The sequence below is a fragment of the Drosophila rhopaloa genome, unplaced genomic scaffold (assembly GCF_018152115.1).
Source record: "Drosophila rhopaloa isolate 14029-0021.01 unplaced genomic scaffold, ASM1815211v1 contig_163, whole genome shotgun sequence".
In the NCBI taxonomy this organism is placed as follows: Eukaryota; Metazoa; Arthropoda; class Insecta; order Diptera; family Drosophilidae; genus Drosophila; species Drosophila rhopaloa.
The window spans coordinates 462,329-484,633 of NW_025335043.1; the positions used below are offsets into that span (position 1 = coordinate 462,329).

The 22,305-nt window shown below is 39.7% G+C and overlaps 1 protein-coding gene and 1 pseudogene across 1 annotated transcript in view; one reads left to right on the forward strand and one right to left on the reverse strand.

Annotated features, from left to right (window-relative positions):
* LOC108054026 (bifunctional heparan sulfate N-deacetylase/N-sulfotransferase) overlaps positions 1 to 22,305 on the reverse strand; it is a 68,443-nt gene that overhangs the window by 24,358 nt on the left and 21,780 nt on the right. Inside the window, exon 2 of the mRNA XM_044458293.1 lies at positions 2,843 to 3,863. Within this exon, the coding sequence (XP_044314228.1) occupies positions 2,843 to 3,411 (569 nt within the window). The 5' untranslated portion in view covers positions 3,412 to 3,863. The remainder of the gene's footprint in view (positions 1 to 2,842; positions 3,864 to 22,305) is intronic.
* Positions 5,706 to 7,925, forward strand: LOC108054025 (annotated as a pseudogene).

The window sequence follows — 22,305 nt, forward strand, 5'->3', positions numbered from 1 at the left end:
TCCCCCCTTGTCACACATCCCCGCCTCTCTGTCAGTCACTCAGTTTCATGCAAATCACGTACGTTTGCATTTTGTCAAAATGCGTTTTGCACCTACAAAGGCAACAGCAGCAGAAGCAACAACAAATGCATTTATGCATATGCCAGCCAGTGTGTGCTTGTGTGGGTGATCCCAGTAGTGGCTTTGTGTGGGTGTGCGAGTGCAAATAATGACAGACAGCATAAACAAACACGCACATCAGACTCTAACTGGCGTCTATGGCCACAGGGGCAACCTCAGTAGCGGAGGAGCGAAAGCCAGGATGCAGGACACGCCCACAAGCGCCCCCACCCACCCACAGACCCCCACACACACACACACACACTCAGGATCAAGGAGAGGGGCTGGCTTTAAACTTGGCACGTCACTTGTTTCCGCATTTTGCACGTAACGGACGGATGGCCATAAGAAATACGGCATGCACTTAAAAAAAAAATAATATTTTTAAAATACTTTTCAATAAGTAAAAGAGAGAAAGAGATTTATAATCAAAATACAGGATTTATTTAATTATCCAATTATGTGTTTCAGAGGATACTATTATTTACCTACATAACAAAACTAAACTCACAAAAAAAAGCTCTAGATTTGTATTGGAGTTCAGTTCCTAGCCTGTTTAAATTAATACGATTCTTTACTCAGTATGAGTACCCTATATATTGTGTGTTTTCACTTTCTCTAAGTGGAACTAGTCCACAACTAACGCACACACCCGCAGCTCTCTCTTACGCATGCAACAATCATGGAGCCCAGGCCATCAGAATTCATTAAAATTTTGCATACACACATGCAAACACATGTCGCATACAATTACTCGGACTCGGGCTATTCAATATAAGGCAGGTCCTTTTTGGTTCTGATTGATGGTAGCCCACTTAGCCAACTAATGAACTTTGCCACAGTCTTGGACCGTAAATTAAATTTCAGGCACTTGACCAGGGTAAATATTTAATAATCAACTGGCATTTGAAAATTGTAAATAACATTTTACCTCGACAAGGATAAGAACCAGGCTCCTGCTGTTGTTGTTTTCGGTTATGCTGGCGTGTTGAAAAGTGAGAAAGGTAAAAAAAAAAAAAACAAAAGCAAGGGTCCACCCACGCAACCAACTTTGCAGCAATCTTCCTGGCAACGCTTGATGAAAGTAATCAAAAACTTCGCTGGTTGTTTGTGCAACTACTGCGGGGTAAATGGAATGGGGTTTCCGCAGAACTGTTTGTAAACCATAATTGCGCGCAAAAGTAGCTAACAGCTAACAGCCAGGTGAGCAAAATAACTGCTGCCTGGCAGCCAGCTAAAAATTTCATGTGAAAAATTTAATATACACCCGCCATTCTAAAGAGGAAAACTCGCACAATAATCACCAAAAAGAACACACTGCAAACTAGTGCGAACAGCCAGCGAAAGCTTCTTTAGTTACGCGCACAATTATGAGCAATATTTTTCCCGCATTTCCGCCCACTTTTCCCATTCGAGGACCACTTCGGAGTTCACCCTATGCGAAAAGCTTGCACCAAATGAGTTTTATTCTCGAGTATGTCATGGAGTAGACGGGAAGTCGAAAAAGAAACCCCAGGTGCTGCTGCTGCTGCTGCTGCTGGGTTTTCTTTGAGCATGAAGCCAACCAAAAAGGTGTTGAACTGAACTCAAGCAAAAGTGGAACTTGTCGATAGCAATGGGTAAAATGAAACTTTCCTTTTTTGTGTCGCTGGCGCAAAAAGCCATAGAAAAATCGCCTGATGATTTGCGAAAGGTTGTTTGGGCGACCAGGTGAAACTTTTGGGGTACTAAAAATTGAATGGGACTTAAAACTTTGAGAAGTGCATAGAAGGTATTAAAATTTTAGTGCTGCTTTTCGCGTGAGCTAACCGAAATTCGGATTAAAAATCCTTTTAAATCTCTGCCGCGTAACATGACTTTCCGTTTACTAGAAAAAAAGGGTTTACCACATAAATATTTTTCAACTTACATCTATCCTTTTTCGTACTTTTTTGGCCAGCCACACACCTGTTTTAATTTAATTTGCAGCATATTGAAAACAACTCGGCTCCCTGGTTCCCTCGTAAACCACTCGAAAATGAACAAAAAATCCAATCAAACAGGGCACACAACAAAACGCTTCCCCACGTTCATAGCCCACAGAACAGAGCAGACATGAAGTGCATTTTCGCCATCGACGCCACTTGAGCACAATAAAAATTCGCTGAAATGCTCGAAAAAAAAGGGTAATGGGCACGGTTTCAAATCAGATTTAACCTAAACAATAACAATTGATCCGCTTTTTCTTGCTTCGAAAACTCAACCTCAAAGGTGACGTTTAATATTAGTACAAATTATTAAAAGAAATTAAATCACTAGTTTTAGGGATCCTTAAACAATAAACTAATTAAACCTAATTAATATTAAAAATCGTAATTTCCATTTTATGAATAAATCTCAAAGATTATTTCTGTTCAATAAAATATAATTTAAGCCTGTTTCTTTTTCAATCGCTTGTGTTGCAATTTACCAAATTCTTACTTTAACAATTGTTAATTTTTTTGCTCAAATAAGAGCCAATCTTCATTATACAAATGTATAAACCAACCTAGTTATAGGATAGGCAAAAGACTCTCTTGTCACCCTCTGATATGAGCTTATCTATGTAATTGCATTTTAAAGACCTCTAGCAAAACGGGAATAGACAGGCCAAATGTGCTGCCTCCTGAACCCCATCAGCACGCAATTTTAATGGCATTGCACCTCGGTTAAAACGGTCAGAAGAGGTCACTCTTTGATTCATTTCATTTCATCCGCTACTCACCCATTGAACACGCCCGTATCGACATAATGCGTGTAGTAGAAAATGCTAACCACCGTAATGGCCAGGAGCGCAAAGACACAGCGTCGCACGTTGATGCCAAAGCAGCGACGTGCAATTAAATTACAGCAATGGCACATCCAACCCGATGGCTCGTTGCCACCGAGTCCTCCGCCAGCCAGGTGGGTGCTGCTACTGCCGGCCATGCCAATTGACGTTGATGAGGTAGGACTGCCGTCGAACTCCAGGCTGATACTCCCGTTGCCATTGACGTTCCCATTCGCGTTCCCATTCGATTTACCCTTGTACGTGACAATGCCGGCGGCGTTGGCAACATCGTCCTCCAAAGGCAGCAGCATTGTGCGATCTGTGATGACATGACCATTGCCGAAATGCTTATTGAAATTGCTAAAGTCCTGGCCGACGACATTCGCATCCGCAACTCGGCTGGAATCCACATCCGTTTGCGTTCCGGTCACGGACGTTCCAAATTGCATCTGCGGCTGCTTAATGAGTTTTTCATATTTGCGATTTGCATTGTTATTATGTTGAATGCTTCCCGATATTGTCATATTGTCGCCGCTCTGCCTCGCTGCTCGGTGGTACTCTATATATCTATTTAATTGGCGATATGTCCTTCGATTTCTATATTGACTAAACAGAGCGAACAAATTGCAAACACTCGCTTTTCACTATGGCACTTCGATTCCGTTGCATGAATGTTTATTTTCAGTTGTCCAGTTTATTCTATAAATATGTATATTTTTTACGTTCTTTCGCATAAATCTCGTTTTTATAATATTCTTTTCGCTTTGTTTACTTTTCATTTCGCCACTTGATATGTTTCCAAATTTTCAAATATTCATTTTGTTTGGCCATTGTGGCGCACTGATGTTGCAATTGTTGTTTCGGACAGGGCAGACGGCCATTATCAGTCATATAAAGACGGAAGAGACCCAGTTCCAGACTGTCCACTCACAATCAGCCATTGACTGCCATTCATTCCAGTGGGGCGTCTTCTTATCTGCAAAGCAAATAAAATAGAAAACATAATAAATAAATAGTTGTCTTCATGAAGTTTGCTCGAAAGGCAAGAGGTATAAGAGGTAGATTTGAATTAGCAGTAGGAAAATCGTTATCACCTAAAAAAAAACAAGGTGTATCTTTGTGTAACTATAAGCTTTTTTATCTAATCAGGTCAAGAAGTTGTTGAGTTTTGTTTACTAATAAAGTAAACAAAAAAATATAATTAAACTACAATCAAGATAAATGAATATTAAACAAACTTAAGTTCTTAATTTATTGTGGAAATTAAATTTTGTTAGCAATAACTATTGTACCATTTTGTACAAATTAATATGGCACCACGCAATGAAATTTATTTTATTTGGAAGTATGTAAAACAAACAGAAATAGGAGTTATTAATGGCTGAACATAAATTCAGTTCAAATCAGCCCCTTCCGCTAATTTACTACTCCTATTTCAATATACTTTGTGGCACCTTTGGTTGTCAGCCCTTTTCAATTATATGTGTCACGTTTCATCGATCATCGTTATCACAACTAATTGTTGGTGTCATTTTGGTTGCCCTGCCCTGGCGCCAAACAATTTATTTTGAGTTCCCTGCTCAGGCTTACGGTTACCAAAAAAAAAAAATGTGCTTTCGTTAATATGTACCTAAGAAACTTGTCAATTTGTTTTCACGGACTCCTCAAATGGAATGTAAACAAAGTTCTAAGGAAGCCGCAAATAAAGCGACAAATTGCCAAAGCCGCAAAACGGGACATAGATACGAATGTATCTCGAGGTCTACCCTGAATTTGCCCTGGTGAGTGTGTGCTTAGCCATTAAGTGCATATGCCTGCCGCAGTTTACAAAGGTCTTAATGGCCCTACACATACATATATAAGCACTCCCCAACATATTTGGTGCGCGGTGTTCAGTTTAATTGGAAATGGTTGCCGGCTGTCAACCAAAAATAAAGACAACATACTTCGGGGCGCTTTATGTCCCGGCGAAATGAGTCAATAATGAGTTTTAGATGGCCAACGATGTTTGTCATGATGTTATGTCCTCGATAAACAGCACTCGAACATGTGTTCCCCGATAATACAACAGATAAATATGTACTAATGTGATTCTCGAGGGTGGATTATAAGAATTTCAAGGAGCAGCTTTAATGACTTGAAGCATGGGAAAAAGTATACATAAAAGCATGTGTCATAATTTGCTATATATATATATTTTTAAATGTTTAAATTTTTTAATTGCCTTGTTTCTTTTTAATTTTTTACATATTGTGGTTGTTTCAACTATATAACAAGAAAGGAAAGCTAACTTCGGGCGGAGCCGAAGTTGATATACCCTTGCAGAATATTCTGTAAATTATATTGGTTGAACTCTCAGTTTTAAAGATATCGAATTGAAACTTTGCACACCCCCTTCGTTCCTTTGCACGCAGTATATAAGTCACCGAACCAAACTGGGTGTCTGGGTTCTGCCTTAAAAACATTTTTAAAAATAAATTTTTTAAATATATTTCCACTACTTATTTAAATAATAAGTATTAAGGAAATTCGTGTACTATAGACAGCGATTCGATAAATAGTATTTTTCTTTTGATTGTTACCAGATGATACCTTTTTACTTCTATTAGAACGCTTTTAATCGATTGAAAAGTAGTGTTAAAAGATTCAGCAATTCATTAGCACAGAGGTGTAGTTTCTATCCCAACTGTTAGGTGGCAATCCAGATCCTTCAATCTAGTAGCTTTGCCTGGTCACTTTGAATTTTCCTGAATGACAGTTGTCGCCATTTACCCTTTCCCCAATTTCATTTGGCAGCAGTCACCCGACGTTTGAGCAACTCAGCAGCAGCTCCGGAAAATTAAAAAAAAGTGGGGAAAACCGAGGCCTGAACGTGTAATTTGTTCACAGTGTAAGAGATCAAGTTGAAGAGATGCCCAAGGAGAAGGGGAGGAAGGCAGAGGTCGGAGTTGAGCCGCCCACAAAGCGGCAGAGGAAGGATCGCAAGGAGCGCAAAGATCGCATGGAGGTAATCCCCACCGGGGGAGGAGGAGAAGGAGGAGGAGAAGAAGGAGGAGAAGGAAAAGGAGAAGGAAGAGCTGGTCCAAAGGTGAGGGACAGGTCGCCCACCCCCTCGATCGCCACGAAGAGCAGCGATTGGGGCGACAGCGAGTCCAGCTACTCGGACTCCAGCTTCAGCTCCACCGCATCCTCCAGCTACTCCAGCTCCACCAGCAGCAGCTCCTCGTCCAGCGACAGCGATGAGGATCCGGAGGGCTCTACCAGGAAGCCGGATCGTCCGAAGCTCTCGTGCTGCCGCCACCGGCATTATCACCGCCATCGGCGCTACCACCACCGCCACTCGCACCGCCGTCGTGGGCGTGGCAGCCGCCACCATCGCTCCGCACACGGCCGCTCCACGAAACGTTCCTCCAGGAAGGGGCGTCGCGACGCCACCTCCTCCTCCGTCAAGGCTCCAGTTGTGATCAAGGAGGAGGCCCCCGCGCAGGCCATCCAGACACCGGGCCCCATTCCCCTGCCCGTGCCGGCTCCCATTCCGGCCGTCCTCGCCACGCATCCGCAACCGCAACCGCATCCGCAGCCCGTGCCGGCTCCCGTTCTGGCCCCTGCCCCTGGTCCTGCTTTTGCTCCTGCTTCTGCTCATGCTCCTGTTCCTGCTCAAGCTCCTGCTCATGCCCATGGTCATGCTCATGGTCATGCTCATGCTCCGGTGGCCAAGCCAGCTCCCCAATCGGTGCCCATGGAGCATCATCACCGCAAGACGCGCGTGCGCAGCTCCGGTTCCGGCTTGCAGAACCTCATCCCGGCCACCAGCAGCCAAAACCAGGCCGTCTTCCAGTCGAAGACCGTCACCGTCACCAAGAGCACCGCCACTCCCACTGCCGCTCCAACCGCCATAACCATGCCCAGTGAAGAGCAGTCGATGGGCAATTCCTCAAAAGGCAAAATCAAGGTCGGCGGTGCCCGATCCTCCACCACAAAGATACCCCTTGCCAATGCCATGGCCAGCGAATCCGCCACCCAGGTCAAGACCCCGGTAGCCAGCTCCTCTTCGAAAGCTGTGGCAAATCCTGTTAATCCCCATTCGAGCCACTCCAATGTCAACCCCCCCACCGTCGGCAAGCCACCTGCATCGAAGGAGCACATCAAGAATCCGGAGACCAGCAGGATAAGGACTTCCAACAATAAGCGACCGCCTCGTGGACCTACCACGCCCACTGGTCCGGCACCAAAGCGTCAGCGGGATGATGAGCGGAGTGATGGCTACCAGTGGAAACAGCAGCGTAATCGTAGTTTCGAAGGATCAGGAGGAGGCGGAGGAGGAGGAGCCAGAGGAGGAACCAGAGGAGGAAGAAGAGGAGGAAGAAGAGGAGAAGTAGGAGGAGGTGGTGGAGGAACCAGAGATGACTCTATTGATTATCCCGACGCCGAGGGCAGCCAAGTGGCCTACCGCAACGGCAAGCCCACCATCAGATTCCGCCAGCCCGTCCGCACTGTGCGTCTCCACATCAAGGGACTCACCCGCCAGGTGACCAAGGAGCACATCTCCGAGATCTTTGGCCACTTTGGCGCCCTCACCGCCGTCGACTTTCCCATGAACCGCTACCAGGGACGCCAGGGGCGTGACTACGCCTTCGTGGAGTACGCCCTTCCCGAGGACTGCGCCTGCGCCATCAAGCACATGAACGGCGGCCAGATCGACGGCAAGCGGATCATGGTGTCCGCCTTCCAGGACAGCGTGCTGAAGGCTCCGTGGCGCCACAACCGCCGTTACTCGCCAGTGAATCGCCGCCAACGCCACAACTCGCCGTCCCGCTCTCGCTCACACTTCCGCTCCCGTTCCCGCTCCCGTTCGCTGAACTTCTCCCGCTCCCGCACCCGTTCCCGCTCACGTTCCCGCTCGCAGTGCAAGTCAGGATCGCGCTACAACCGCCGCTACCGCACCCCCTGCCGTTCCCCCTTTTCACGCGGCCGCTCGTCGCCGCATTACCAACGCCCTATTGAATAAAAAAACGTTGATCACTTTTGAATCCCTCAACATTCAAGCAAAGCCATAAATATTTAAAGCAAATCTAAGCGTGTGAAGTATTTGCATCAGAGAAAGTCAAACCCTTTCACTTAACCATAGTTTTTCAATTTATACGCTCAACTTCGAACTTCATTTCACTTCATAAGCAAACCGCTTGCCCTCTTTCTTGGGAAACACTTAGAGCAATTTATAAACTGGATTCTTCCGAAGGAGCCGCAACAGGAATTACAGCGGAAAGCGAGGGTTCCAACATCCATTGCTGGCATTCCTTGCCCTTGTTTTTCTCTGCATGTTACAAATTTATCATTAAAATGTCAAAACTTAAATTGATTCAAAAAGTTTAGGAGCGGCAGCAGTGACAATGCTGCCACGCCCCCGCCCTACGCCTACTCCGACAACGCCCAGTGACCCCGCTTTTCATTGCTGCCACTGCAGCAGCAGAAAACTCAAGCAGTGGCTGAAAGAAAAAGTTGGGGCTGTTGTCGGGAAAGCTTTTGCTAGGGGTTTTTCCTTTCTTTTCCTTCTGATGATGCCGCATACTTTAAGGCGCGCTGGCAAAAAACTTTCTGCGCTTCTTCGTTAGGCAAACTTGTTTAATTTCCTCTTCAATTGCCCGGGAAACCAAGCGAGACAAACCAAAAGTTGTCCTGCCCCCGAGTCTATCTGTGTCTTTCATTCGGGTTTTCTTTTTGGGGTTTTTCTTAAGTTTTTTTTATTCAATTGTTATTTGTTTGCTGGTGATTTGCTCGTCAGGCAGTCTCACAATCTAAAATTGTTTGGTAAATATAAGAAAATTATTATTTATTTCAAGAAGTGATGTGTTAATTTTGATAATTCGTTTAAACAAATATTCATTTACTTAGAGTTAATAAACATATTTGTATGCTACTTGATTTAAAGGCTTTTATATTGTTTCAATATTTTCTTATACTTTTCATAGGAAAATATTTTAAATAAATAGATTCCATAAGTATTTTTCTCTCTGCAACTGTGTAATGTTACTCATAATTAAAATTCATTTCAGCATTTATTTTCACCTCGCTATTGCTGTCACTTTTCAATATCTGGCTAATCACACATGTTTCACACAGTTTATCCGTATTAGCAGTTTGAGTTCTCGAAAGTGTTTTATGTTTACTTTGAATTCATTACGGCAGGGGGAGAAAACGATTTAAAGTTTTCACACTTTTTTTTTTACTTGGTACTGGCTCTTTCCCCTCCTCGAAGAACGGTTTTAAAAACTATTTATTTTACGATACATTTTGTTTACGTTCCTCGAGGTGGAGCGGCGATGCGAGGCTCCCTCAGCATATTTTTCCCTAAATTGCATCGAAGCGTGTGGCAAAGAGCAGTAGCATCAACATTGGGTAACACAATGAAGGGCACCCCCGAGATACCACCCGCTGCCACCCCCGCTTTTGGCCCTTTTGCCAGCCTTTTGTGCTGGCCATTTATCAGTCAGCGAATGTTTGTTGTGGCTTTGTTTTCCCTCCACTTTTGTAGTATTTTCTTTTTATTCTTTCCCCTTGTTAGTTTTTCGCGCATTCATGCCTGTTCCCCGCTGACCCCGCCTGTCATTGCCCAACATATTGATAATCGTTTTCAATTTGTGCCCCGCAATAATAACAAAAAAATCAATTGTCTTTAGTAAATTGAATGCAGGCTACAATACGTGTACAAACAAACGAACACGCAGGGGAAAATAGGTCTGGACAAATGACTTTGGCTTTAACCGAACTGACAAGACAAGACCTCAAGTCTGAAATCTCCAGTTTCTGTTTCTGTCTGGTTATTATTTTGACTGATGAATGTGACTTTTGCGTTTCCATTACATGACGCCATGCCTGATTGCCTTTTTCATTTAGATTTCTCCCCTTTTATTCCACGCCAGATGCGTGGGCAGCACATAATTTACAACTCCTCCGCACTCCCGAAAAATAAAAGAGAATGTGTATATACACCTATAAACAAATTTGTAACTTAATGAGTTTTTCACACTTTAGCGCCTTTCTGTTTGTGTGTCTTTGTCTTGGAATTTCCATCGTCTAATGTTCTTTCAATGTTCTGTGTGCGACTCTTCATTATTAATGTTGCTATAAATCAGTTAGGCAAGACAATTAAATTGACACATTCTGTATATTTGAGGTTTGTTCTTAGATTTGTTTGAGCTAACAGATTAATAGCTTGGCTGGGAGTGATTTGAGTCTTATGAAGTCCCATTGTAGTTTAGTAAGAAAATTTCAATGAAAATTTAATTCATTTCGAGCCAGATTTTGACGTAAATTATATATTCAATAATAACAGCATTCATTCACTTTTTGACAGCAACACAATATCAATTAAAGGAAAATTAATTAATCAATTTGACCTTTCTTTAGTGCACTATTCCCCATTCAGCATTATTAAAAAGTTTTCATTTCGAGACATTGAATATGAGTTAACTAATTAAGGCCAACGCTCACAAATAAATTTTTTTTTGTATAACTATTATTTGCTGATTTTATTCGTTTAATTATACCGATTACAATAAATTTAACATTATAAAAAGGATTATATTTATTTTTATTTTTTAAATATAAATAACAGCAATATTAATTCCCAACAAAAATAACAAGTTTGAGTTCATTTTATAAGATGTTAGTAAATTAATAATAATTATAATTAGTAAATAATAATAATTAGTAAATCGTTTCTATCTCAAAACATAATTTTTCTCGGAAAGTGAATTATTTCATGTTTGAAATCTCTTTCACAGTTTCCATATTAACTTTTTCTTTTGTTTATAACTCAATTTTCCTTATTCCCACAGTTCTCACTCGGCAAATGTCAAGTGTCACCGAAGTGTATCCTAAGTGTTTCTGTTCTTCCCAGCATTTTCCCCTGCCACTTTCCCCCTAATTGTGCAGCTCTCTGGTTTTCCTTTTTTATGTCAATTATCCATGTACATTTGCCTAATGGTTTTTATATTTGTTTTTCCTTCACTTTTGGCCTTAAGCTTTTCTCACTCTCTCTTTTCATCTGCAGGCTAACATTTTTCATTTACAAACGGAAAACACTTAAGTGGGCATAGCAAATCATAAAACATTCTCTTCTTTGCCACACAATTGTATAGTTGTTATTGGTTAATTAGCAAAACATTGAAATGCACTTTATGCAGAGCAGAAACAGACAAGTTTTATATAAAGTGACAATTTATTTGATATTTTTCAGCAGCCATAAATCGATGTTTCGTAAAGGAGGAAGAGCAAACTTTGTTCAAGGGGACACTTGCAATATGTTCATTTGTAGATTTTCTGTGCTGATTTGGGCCAAAAAGGGGAAGAGGGCGGGCCAAAAGCAGGTGGCCTGTCAGACTGACTGACCTAGTTTTGTCTAAAAATACTCAGGCACCAATAAAATGCCAGTCCAAAGTGTTTGAATGTATTTTACTTCACTTTGATTTTTATTTCAATTCGCTAAACGGAGGGGGAGTTTGGAGGTGGTGCATTGAGAGGGGGAATCTCAATCTGAGGGCTTCAGGCTTCAAGTGCTGCACACTTGAGGCTGTGGCTCTGGTGAGCAATTTGCACAATTGAAAAACTGTCTGCCCTGCGCTCAAGTCTCCTACTAATGAGGGTTGTGAGTGGAAAATCGCAGGGGAAATACGATTTTTCTATTTCGGGCGCTGGCTGCAGTCTCGGTGTGTGTATTGCATATAAATGATCCCCACATAATTTAAAAGAAATAACTCAAGATAACATATATATTTTACTTGGACCCTGAAGACCTAATTAAAATTATCTTTAAAATAGTTGTCTGCATTTTTCGTCAAAGATTAAGATAAACTAAAAAGACATTTTATGCTATATAAATATGAAAATTATAGGTATGAGGTTTTCCAAATGCTTATTATTTGTTGACAACTAAAATATACAAACAATTTAAAGTTTTTTTTATTAAATACAATAAATGCAATTTGTACTTTTAATCAATTTAATTTAATTAAATTAATTAGATGATTCTTGAAGCTATACAAATGTAAAATGCATTCTGAGTAAACCACACACCTCCAATTAAAAACAAAAGTTACTGATATATTTCCCCAAATCATTCCTGCCCTTGCACCCACTGCTTGTGGGTCAGATATGAAAGTACCACTATAAAGCCTGTTGAGTCTTGCATGAAACATTCGCAGATGGTAACCAATAACAAGTCAAAACCAGTTACACGCCCGGTCAATTACACAAAGAACCGAAACGAAAAACCGAGGGAAAACAACGAAACAGCAAGGAAAGCCAACACCAACGCAGCTTCATCGCTTATGACTTGCACTACCAACTTCGCCCCCTTTTGGACCAAGCCCCTGAAAACAGGCTTGCTTGTCTGCAATTTGAGGCTTTACTGTCACTCAGTGTGGCTCAAAACCAAAAGGCAAAATGCGTGGGCCACCATACTGAAAACCCACGCGCCAAAATCTTAGCCAAATTGTTAGTTGCACTTGCACCATTTGGGGGATTTATCGGGGATATTCCGGGGACGAGGTGTTCCAGGCCACAGAATGGATTTCTGGTTTTGCGGTCGAAACGGCATGTGGATGAGTTTGGCTCGTTTTCGGTTTCCCTGCCGAAGAGTCCGAGAGCCGAAATCACTTGCAGACATTGACAATAACCCTGTGATTCAATGGTTTCACAAGAGGGAAATGAAACTTTGGCAATCCGGGGGCGGATTGAGGGAGGAGCAACGAAGTCCGGCCACGTGGGCGTCCATTAAAAGAAAACGAATTGCTGGCCCAATTTGTGCGCCGCTGGAGATTCGAGTCAACAAAGTCAAGCCCAATTCAGTTCCCTGTCCGCTCACTCTTATTCTTTTATCATCGTAAAGTATTGTGCAATTGTGTACCGAACGAAATCTGGTTTAAGTATTGATCTTATTAAATCTCTGAAAATAAACCATAGTAAAAAATAAAATACAATATAATAAATAAGAAAATTGTCAACATCTTAGTTTTTATTTCAGTTTATAAATTGATAGCTTTCATTTACATAATCAGAAGGTACTAAAATTATCAAGTAAGAATTTCTTTCATTAAAGGAAAAAGCAAATGGAAAATTACAGTCTATGTTTTAATATTTTAAATAATCGTTTTTCATGTGTTGCAACTTACAAGTTCTAAGACTATATGTTATTAATTTATCTATCAACCTGAAAAGTAAGACCTGTTTATTTGCAGTGCCTATTCCTATTTATTATTCATTTGTATAATTATTTACATATTTACGGCTGAAGTGTGCAATCAATTGGAACGCGATAAGCGGCGGATGGAAACAAATGAAGCTCTAGAAGTGATTCCAATGCCACCGGAACGCGGGGCGAATAGATGGGAAAAACCTTGAGCTATGTCAACAGCACCAAGTTAATTCAATTAATCGGCTTGTGCCTTTTGCACTGACAAAAAAAATACCCTTATATGTAAAGAAATTAGAAGCAGTGACTTCAATAAATCCTAATCAGTTAATGGCTTTGTTTAGCCATTAGAGATAATTGCAGTATCAATTAACTTGGAGACAAAAAGCAAATGAGGTTCTCTTTAATCAAGTCATAATAGTTAAGAAAATCGCTGCCTCATCACAATTTGCTGGCCTAATAGTTTTTTGCTCTTAAAGCTTTACTATTGGCATTATATTCACCCCCTGGAAGCGCCACATTGTCCTAGGCCTAAACAAACCCATGCAAATATAAGCCCAATTTCGTCTATTATGGTAACACACACAAATGCAAATCCTGCCCCCCACTTTCCCCCCGGTTTTCTCATCAATTTATTATGCTATTTGTGTGCGCTAAAATTAGTTAATGAACCCGGACTCAATGTAATAATGGAAACCCGTACTCGCCGCCCTCACGCTATAAACTCTGAAACTGAAACTGGCGTTGTGATTGAACGTCCCCTGTAATGGGGGAATCCCCCAGCCTGGTCGTCCTCTCATGGGCTCGTTGTTGTTGTCGCCTTGTTGTTGGTTGTATAAATTAATTCCCCAGGTTAACTGCAGAGTAACGTTTTATAATTAAGCCAGCTGCATAATTATGAGGAGCAAACACACACAAACCCACAGCCATGCAGGCAGGCTGTGCGGCCACATATAAAATAAATACCTTTATATGCACTCTGGAAAATTCATATAAACGATAAGTGTGATCCGGATCAGAGCATTTCCATCAAAATAGGAAATTACTTAAAGCAAGCTTATTACTTATTTTATACAAATACATAGTCCTTTACAAAAATTAAATGAAATCCAAATTAGATCTCTGGCTCGCGTATAGATATTTTAGTCACTAAATTTATGTTCAGTAAAATTTAGCAAATATCGGTTTTGTCTTATATAATTTGAAACTTTGGACACAAATAAGTAAAATGTAAATAAACCTTTTCGAAAACTGTATAAATCCAGTGTAAGAAGGTATTACAAAGAATGGAAAATATATAATATTTTAAGGTCTTTGAAATTCAAGAAATAAAAAATGAAGGAAAGAATTTTGCCAAACATACTTGTTGTAAAGTCAAAATGTAAATTCCTTACATTTTTAAGATAATTATTTAAGTCGATGAATTACTAGATAGTTGTTTTAAAATAATATTTTAAAATATTCAATTAACAAAAATCAAACATACATAGCTATTATTTAAATAAATTAATTATTTCAATTTATTTTCAAGTGCATATAGGTATAATATATTTATAGAAAACCGATATCGGTTGAGAACTGAGATACAAGCAATTGGTGACATTTAAGCACGCAACGTTAACCCCTCGATGACCGAGACCCAGCACACACTTATTATCATAATGAACATCAACGGAGTGAGGGGGACAAACAGGACGGAGACGCAGGATTGAGCGGTGTATCCAGGACACGGTTAAGTGGTTTGCCGCATAATCGACGGAGAGGCCTCGGAGGTCTGGAGGCGAAACGGATCGAGGCGACTGGCGGAGAGAAATGTTCATTAATATACAAAAGCTCGGGTCATCCGCAAAGTGTCCGTCACACGATGGCCAATGGGGATACGCCGCGGAGGTCCTGTGACGTCCTGCCAGTCCTGTCCGGCCCCCTCATTCTCATTCCCTTTTGCGGTGGCCCATCAAAAAGCTTTATCACTCGGAACCACCCCGCTTTCCACTTTTCCATCCATTTGCTCCGTCAGCGAGTTATTGCCACGGCCTTTTTGGCCTTGCCTCATGTAAAAGCAATAAATAATGGCCCAGTTTACGGGGTATGTCTCGTCTATGGCGTGGAGCGTCATAAAAATATTTTATCCATTAGACATTGTCTCTCATTGGGGGCTTGAGTTGTTGCTTCAGTTTGCTTAATGGCCATTAATAATTGTTGAATTAATGCCAACTGAGGAATTGGATCACAGTTCACTTGTGCATATTGCTTGGGCCTTGTGGCGCATATTGGATGATCATTTTAAAGGCCATCTAAATTGCGAAAATGCTTAAAGCTAATTTTTGATAACTTAACAGAGCCTTAGGCCTTAATAAATTTGCACAAAATCTGCATCTGCTCCAAAATCAATGTTTATAGTTTCGCAATTTATCTTCTCTCCAATATAAACAACTCTTCGGGGTATACAAACTCAACTGTTTGTCCTAGTTTCGCTTATGCTTCTGCCAGCGAATCAAAAATCAACTAGGCAAATATACAGCTTGGAAAAATTGCATCAAATAAATATTATTCATAGGCATGCCTCGTACATCATCATCGTCGAGAATTTCGGCATTTGGCAGTGTAATTTTTCATTTCTAGCTTGTCACGAACCAGCGGACCAACAGAAACCAGGGCGAGTGCAGTTCAATGACATAATTTGTCGCAGCGCATCAATAGAGTGGACAGGGTACTGGGAATGGGACTACGACTGGGACTGGGCCGAGAATGGAAACCGAGGAGTTTGGCATGGGGAATGGGGCAGCAGTGGATTGCAAAACAATGGGGCACCGGAGCAACGTCAACATTGTCCAAACGTCAACGATGTTGTCGTCATCGTGAAGTCATCATCGTCATAATCATAATCATCGTCGTCGTCATTGTTTCGCTTGAACTTTATTGTTTTGATTTATGCGCGTGCACAACGAGAGCAAGCGAAAGGGAGATAGAACTAAGCACTGAGAAAAAGTGTTGTTAAAATCTTCAGAACCTTAAAATAACAAGAAAGGAAGCAAACTTCGGCAAGCCAAAGTTTATATACCCTTGCAGTTATTACAAAACAATTAGCTCAAAGAAGTTTGGTCGAGTTAAATCGAATTTTTGAAATTTGAATAGCATAATCATTGGCCCATTTTTGCCATTTTTTTTTTTTTTGCAAGCCTTTAGTTTTGAAAATATGGACTTTTTGAAAATTTTTGAACTTTTTCGAAAACATTAAAGTTGACTTTTTCCAATTTTTTTTTAACGTATTTGCCTGCAAATATGACCATGTTTGCCCATCTCCTAACAAGTAAGAATAAAAAAAAATCGTTTGCCCACCGCTTAAAACAGGCATTTTTAACATAAACTGGGGGCAAACCTATATTTGTAAAGAATGCTATTTTAAAAGACTTTTGCTCAGCCAAGCGCGCAGAATCTATAAAATTATTTTATTTTACTGGAATTACTTGTTATCCAATTTGATTGTAGTTTGACATAAAAATTAACCATATGGTTTCTTTTCGCTTCCATAAAAAATTAGAGATTAAATTTATGGAATATTTGGGCAGAATAAGATTTGTTTAGCCAACATCTGGTTTATTTGTATGTCAAATTAAAATCATGATAAGAAATCTATACGCACATGGCGCGGTTTTTATAAAAGCGAAAAAGAAACCATAACAAACCATAATTGATAAGAAGTGATTTACAAACACTAAAGTTATGGCATTTCCGATCAATCAGTTATATGGCGGCTATAGGATATAGTCGGCCGATCCTTATGAAATTTGGTATGTCGGATTCAGTGGCCAAATATAAAACCCATAAAAAAACCAACTTCCTAACTTTAAAAACACCAAAGTTATGGCATTTCCGATCGTTCAGTTATATGGCAGCTATATGATATAGTCGCCCGATCCGGCTCGTTCCGACTTATATACTACCTGCAATATAAAGACAACTTTTGGGAAAGTTTCAAGCAGATAGCTTTTAAACTGAGGGACTAGTTTGCGTAGAAACGGACGGACAGACGGACAGACGGACGGACAGACGGACATGGCTAAATCGACTCTCATGGTGATGCTGATCAAGAATATATATACTTTATAGGGTCGGAAATGTCTTCTTCACTGCGTTGCAAACTTTTGACTGAAATTATAATACCCTCTGCAAGGGTATAAAAATTTTGCGTAAATATTGGGCCTGGCCTTACCAATTTCAAAAGGCAGCATTCAAAAATAAAATTATAATTATTTTGTTATGTCCTTATATTTACAAATATAATAATTGTTGTTATAAATCCCTAATACCTAATAATATTTTATTTCGAATAATGTGATACTAATTTATTTGTTTAAATGTATTATCCCTACATAATTTACTCTAAGTTCTGTATATAGTTGTCTCCTTTTATAATTTAAAATTACAGTACAATTAAGTAAGAAAGTAATCATTCTATAATTTGTCATAAAATCCTTTAAACTCTTATAATGCTTTGACTTACTAAACATTTTTAATTAAATGTTGTCTTCAGCAAGTCATTTTTGTGGTTTGACATAGGTCGATTCAAAGTGACCCTTGACCTCGAGCTGGCAAAAACTCTTATAATTTAATTTGATTAATTAGGAAATGGCTTTTAACTTTTTTTTTGACAAAGTTTTGAAAACTTTTTGCTTTCAAGCTACCCTTTTTTTTCGTCAGTGTCAAGAGGTCAGAGCAAAAGGGAGCAGTGCATGGTAAGCGAAAACTTTGCGGGTTTCAAACTGTCGTATACTGTCGTTGCTGGACCCCATTACCCCGCCTGTCCAATGCCACTCCCTCTCGTTAATTTCGCCTGCACTGGACACGTCGCGTTGTTTATTCCGCCAACGCCAAACAATCGCGGACCCATTCGCCCGGCACTGTTGTTTTTGTTGTCGTTGCCGCAGGCGGTGGGAGATTGGGAAAATTCTCGGTGCAAATGAAAATGATGTTGTTCGCTGGCAGCCACTGCCACTAGCATCCAGACATCAGAGCGGCATCAGCAGAGCCATCACCGTTCCTGGGCCCGTTGCCCGATTATGTTAATGTGCCCAGAGATTTCTGCCATTATGATGTTGTTCACTAGACGACCACTCTGCATATATTTGACGGGGACCGCAGCAGTGACTCAGAGAACCCGAGGGGCAACCGTCACCAGTGCAACATTTTCCCGCCTTTCAGTCTTGGCGAAAAGTTTTCCCCCTCCCGCAAGTTTTCGCTCAGGCACTAAACAATTTCAAGTCTTTGTTGTTATTTTAGCCATCGGCTGTAGTTGGTAGAAAGTAGGGTGAAGAATATGCCATGCAGAAGTACTCAGGCAAATATTTGAGAAGCGTGGAGAAAGGCTCAAAACAAAAAGAGACAGGATTTAGGCTTGAGATGAACTGTATATATGTTTTCACCATAACATTTTCAAATCATTAATCCTATATTGAAAAAGAAAATAGTTAAGCTGTTAATGTAAAAAGATAATCGCCGAGGAGACTCATAAACTAAAAGCTCAGCAATTAATTTAAATAAGGTTTCAAATACAATGTAATAGGTCGATTGGTACTAAAATTATTTTTCACCAGTTATTAGTGACAATTTTAAATATATTTTAGCTATGTAGTTTCGTTTAATTTAATTTCAACATCTAAATCAAACAATAAACAAAAATTTGTTGCAATTTCTCTGCAGTTTATCTCCAAAAATAAATTAAAGTGAATTATGGTTGATTTAGTGCATTTTTGTCCTTTTCCACGACCCGCAACGATGGCTTTATTAAAGTGCAACAATTATAATGCAACACAAAAAGGCAATAAAAGCAAAAATTAATTTACAATGATAGTTTGCTTTGGCCGCACAGTTTTTACGCAGAGCTGTAATAATAAATAATATCATCTAATGCCCGAAATCGGCCCATATAATTAAGCGGGCATGCAAAATTTGTAAAAGCAACAAACAAAATTGCGGGCAGCAGCTGCATTATATATATATTTTATAACAACCTCCCACAGTAATATCCCCTATTTTTCTCGTTTTCTCCCAAGGGGAAGCGAATGCAATATTGAAACGCATTTTTCTCTGCTTCTCCTCCGTCGTCTCTGCGCGTTTTTTGTCATCAAAATCGTGAAAAATTGTTGCAAACTTTGACAGGGCAAAAATTATGATAGCTGTTGTGCTGAGGGAATTGGGGGTGTTTCTGCTTGGCTGGTAATAATTTTATGTCATAAATAAATCGTTGAATGTTGTTGTTGGCAACAAATAAAAAATCGTCCCATTTGTTATTGAATTTAAGCTTTGGAATGTGAAATGTTTTCAAAATGATAAGCAAACTAGGGTGGAGGCCAAAGAGCAGTATTTTTCCCCGGAAAAGCTATATTTTACCCTGTTCCCGGAATGACAAAAATTCACTTGCTCTGCATTTTTTTATAAACGATAACACACGCGTCAACGAGATTTCAACGAATTAGCAAAATGATTAAATTTAAAACGTTTTAAACATTTTACGCGCGCAGATGTTCAAATTATAAATGACAAGCGGGTAAAGATTTTATGTGAAAAAATTCAAATAAACATACCAGAGGAATGCTTTTATTTTCTTTGCATTTTACGAGCTGTCGAATGAGCTGACAACACTCAGGTTACAAAAAATTATAGCTGCAGCTGACAGATTTTTATGACTTAATAAAGCAGAAGCGCGAGCGAAACGAGAAGTTCAAGTTTGTGTGGGAGTAAATATAGGTTATGGGTTATGGAGCTGGTATATATAAATACAAAGTTGGGGCGCAGATAAGACCCAGTAACTTACTGCCCAGACATTTCAGACACCTACCCGACAAACAACTTTAAATTTCAGCCCCATGAGAGTGTTATTTGCAAGAGAAGGAATAGGAAGCGAAACTTTTCCCTGAACTCCCACTGGCAAAAGTTAATCGAAGCCGGAGAACTTTCAACAAATTGACCGGAAAATGTTTGCGAATTGCCAACGGAACTGAGTCCCCGAACTTGGCTGAGATTTCGGGCAGTAAACTGGCCAGAGGCTATCGATACCAAGCACACACGACGGTCAGCAAATTAAACAGGCAAAAGTTAAGTAAAGAAGACAAAAATTTCATTTAATAATACAAGTTTTTTCCAGACTGCGGGACATTGAAAAAATTATTATACCCGTTACTCGTAGAGTAAAAGGGTATATTGTATTCGTGCAAAAGTATGTAACAGCTAGAAGGAAGCGTTTCCGACCCTATAAAGTATATATATTCTTGATCAGGATCACTAGCCGAGTCGATTTAGCCATGTCCGTCTGTCCGTCTGTCCGTCTGTCTGTCCGTCTGTCTGTCTGTCTGTCTGTCCGTATGAACGCTGAGATCTCGGAAACTATAAAAGCTAGAAGATTGGCATTTTGCATGTAGATTTTAGAAGTTCCTACGCAGCGCAAGTTTGTTTCAAAATGGTGCCACGCCCCTTTAACGCCCACAATCGCTTATATACGATTTTAAAAATTTAAATATTTCGGAAAAGTAAAAATGCAGTTTTATTGTGTTTATCAATACCTATCGAAATGTAAAAGAAATTTTTCAAATCGGACCATTTGTTAAAAAGTTATGCGTGATCAAAGTTTCTATCTCCATCTCCCTCGCACTCCCTTTAGCTGAGTAACGGGTATCTGATAGTCAGGGCACCCGACTATAGCGTTCTCTCTTGTTTTTATTTCTTTTCAAGCGCAAACAGTTGAAGAAGAGATGGGCGGGTGAATTTTATTTATTTAAAAGATTTCTATGAAACATGGTTACTTTTCTTTGTGAAATTCAATTAAAAAATTATTAACACTTGATAAAAATAAATTTATAATATAACTAAAAAGCAAAGCAATTAAAGTAAAACTGTTTCACTTGCTCCTCTCCATTTAATAACCAAACTTTTTTTCCAATCTGACAGATATTGATAAAAAAAATTTTTTTTACAATTGCTGAAAGGTTTGGGTTCAGCAAACTTTCAAAGGGTAGAGCAGATTTTCTAATAAAATTTATGAAATTTTATTTCTGGCTGCCAGTGGAAAGTTATTTACGCCAATTTGGGCCAATGAAAGTTGCCACCGCTTCGAAATCAATTGCATTTTGATAAAGTTCTGTTCCATTCTGCTAGCGAAAACTCCATCCAGCAGCTGCAAGTGTCACTTTTCAGTTTGACACTTTTGTTGAAGCCGTGGAAAACGAGAGGAAAACCCAAAGCCAATCCCAAATAGCAATAAAATGTTCTATAAATGGAAACAAAGTCAAGCCAGTTGACATTCTACGACGTTGTCGAACTTAGGGAAACTCGGCTAACAAAAAGATTTTTCCACGGGTTTGCCACTTTTCAGCAATTTGGATGTTTGTGTTCGACATGGCCAAAAAGGAGGAGCGCAGCCCACAAAATGGGTATAAAAATAGTAGAACAAGTTGAATATGCTAACCACAACAGACGGCCGCCAACTATTTTAGATGCCAAAAAGCCAACAGCAACAACAAAAAGTCAGCTTGCATGTTGATATCGCGCCGCCTGTGAAAACAATGCCAAAGGCCATGTGCAAATATGCTATGCAAAGTTTTTTCTTCGCTTTTCCCGTCCGCTTTTTATTTCTGCTGTGGGATGAACGTCAGCTTTTCGCATAAATGTCGATGCACAGTGGAGCAATGTAATTGCGGGAAAATGTCGGCCAAATTAAGTTCTTCGAGTGGAAAAGTTTTCTTGAAAATGAAAAGTAAATTTGACTTTGCCGTAGGAGGGTTGGTTATACGGGGCCGGGGAAGTGTTGGTGTCGTTTATTACTATTTTATTGACAGATATTTATTGAAATTCTTTTGCTAGTCTTTTAAATGTTCTTTCAAGTGTTATTCAGCAAACACATAAAATAGCTTGGGAAAAATATTTAGATTTTATTAGATGAACTTTAATTGTTGTTACTTAGTAATTGCAGATTTCAAATTTAAATTTCTATCAAATATCATAAGCATTAAGGGAGTTGCATTTTTTGCATTAAATATTTCAATTCTCAAAAGTTATTAAATTTTTAATCATTTAATTTTGTAATTTAAATCAATGTTATTGCCTTTTGTTATTCATCACCACTCAAATTTTTTAGTTTTTTTTTTCTAGTTCAAACGAATTGTTTCATTATTAATAATATTGTATAGTTTAATAAAAGTAAGTTCTTTTGCAGTTTCAGTGAGTTAAAATG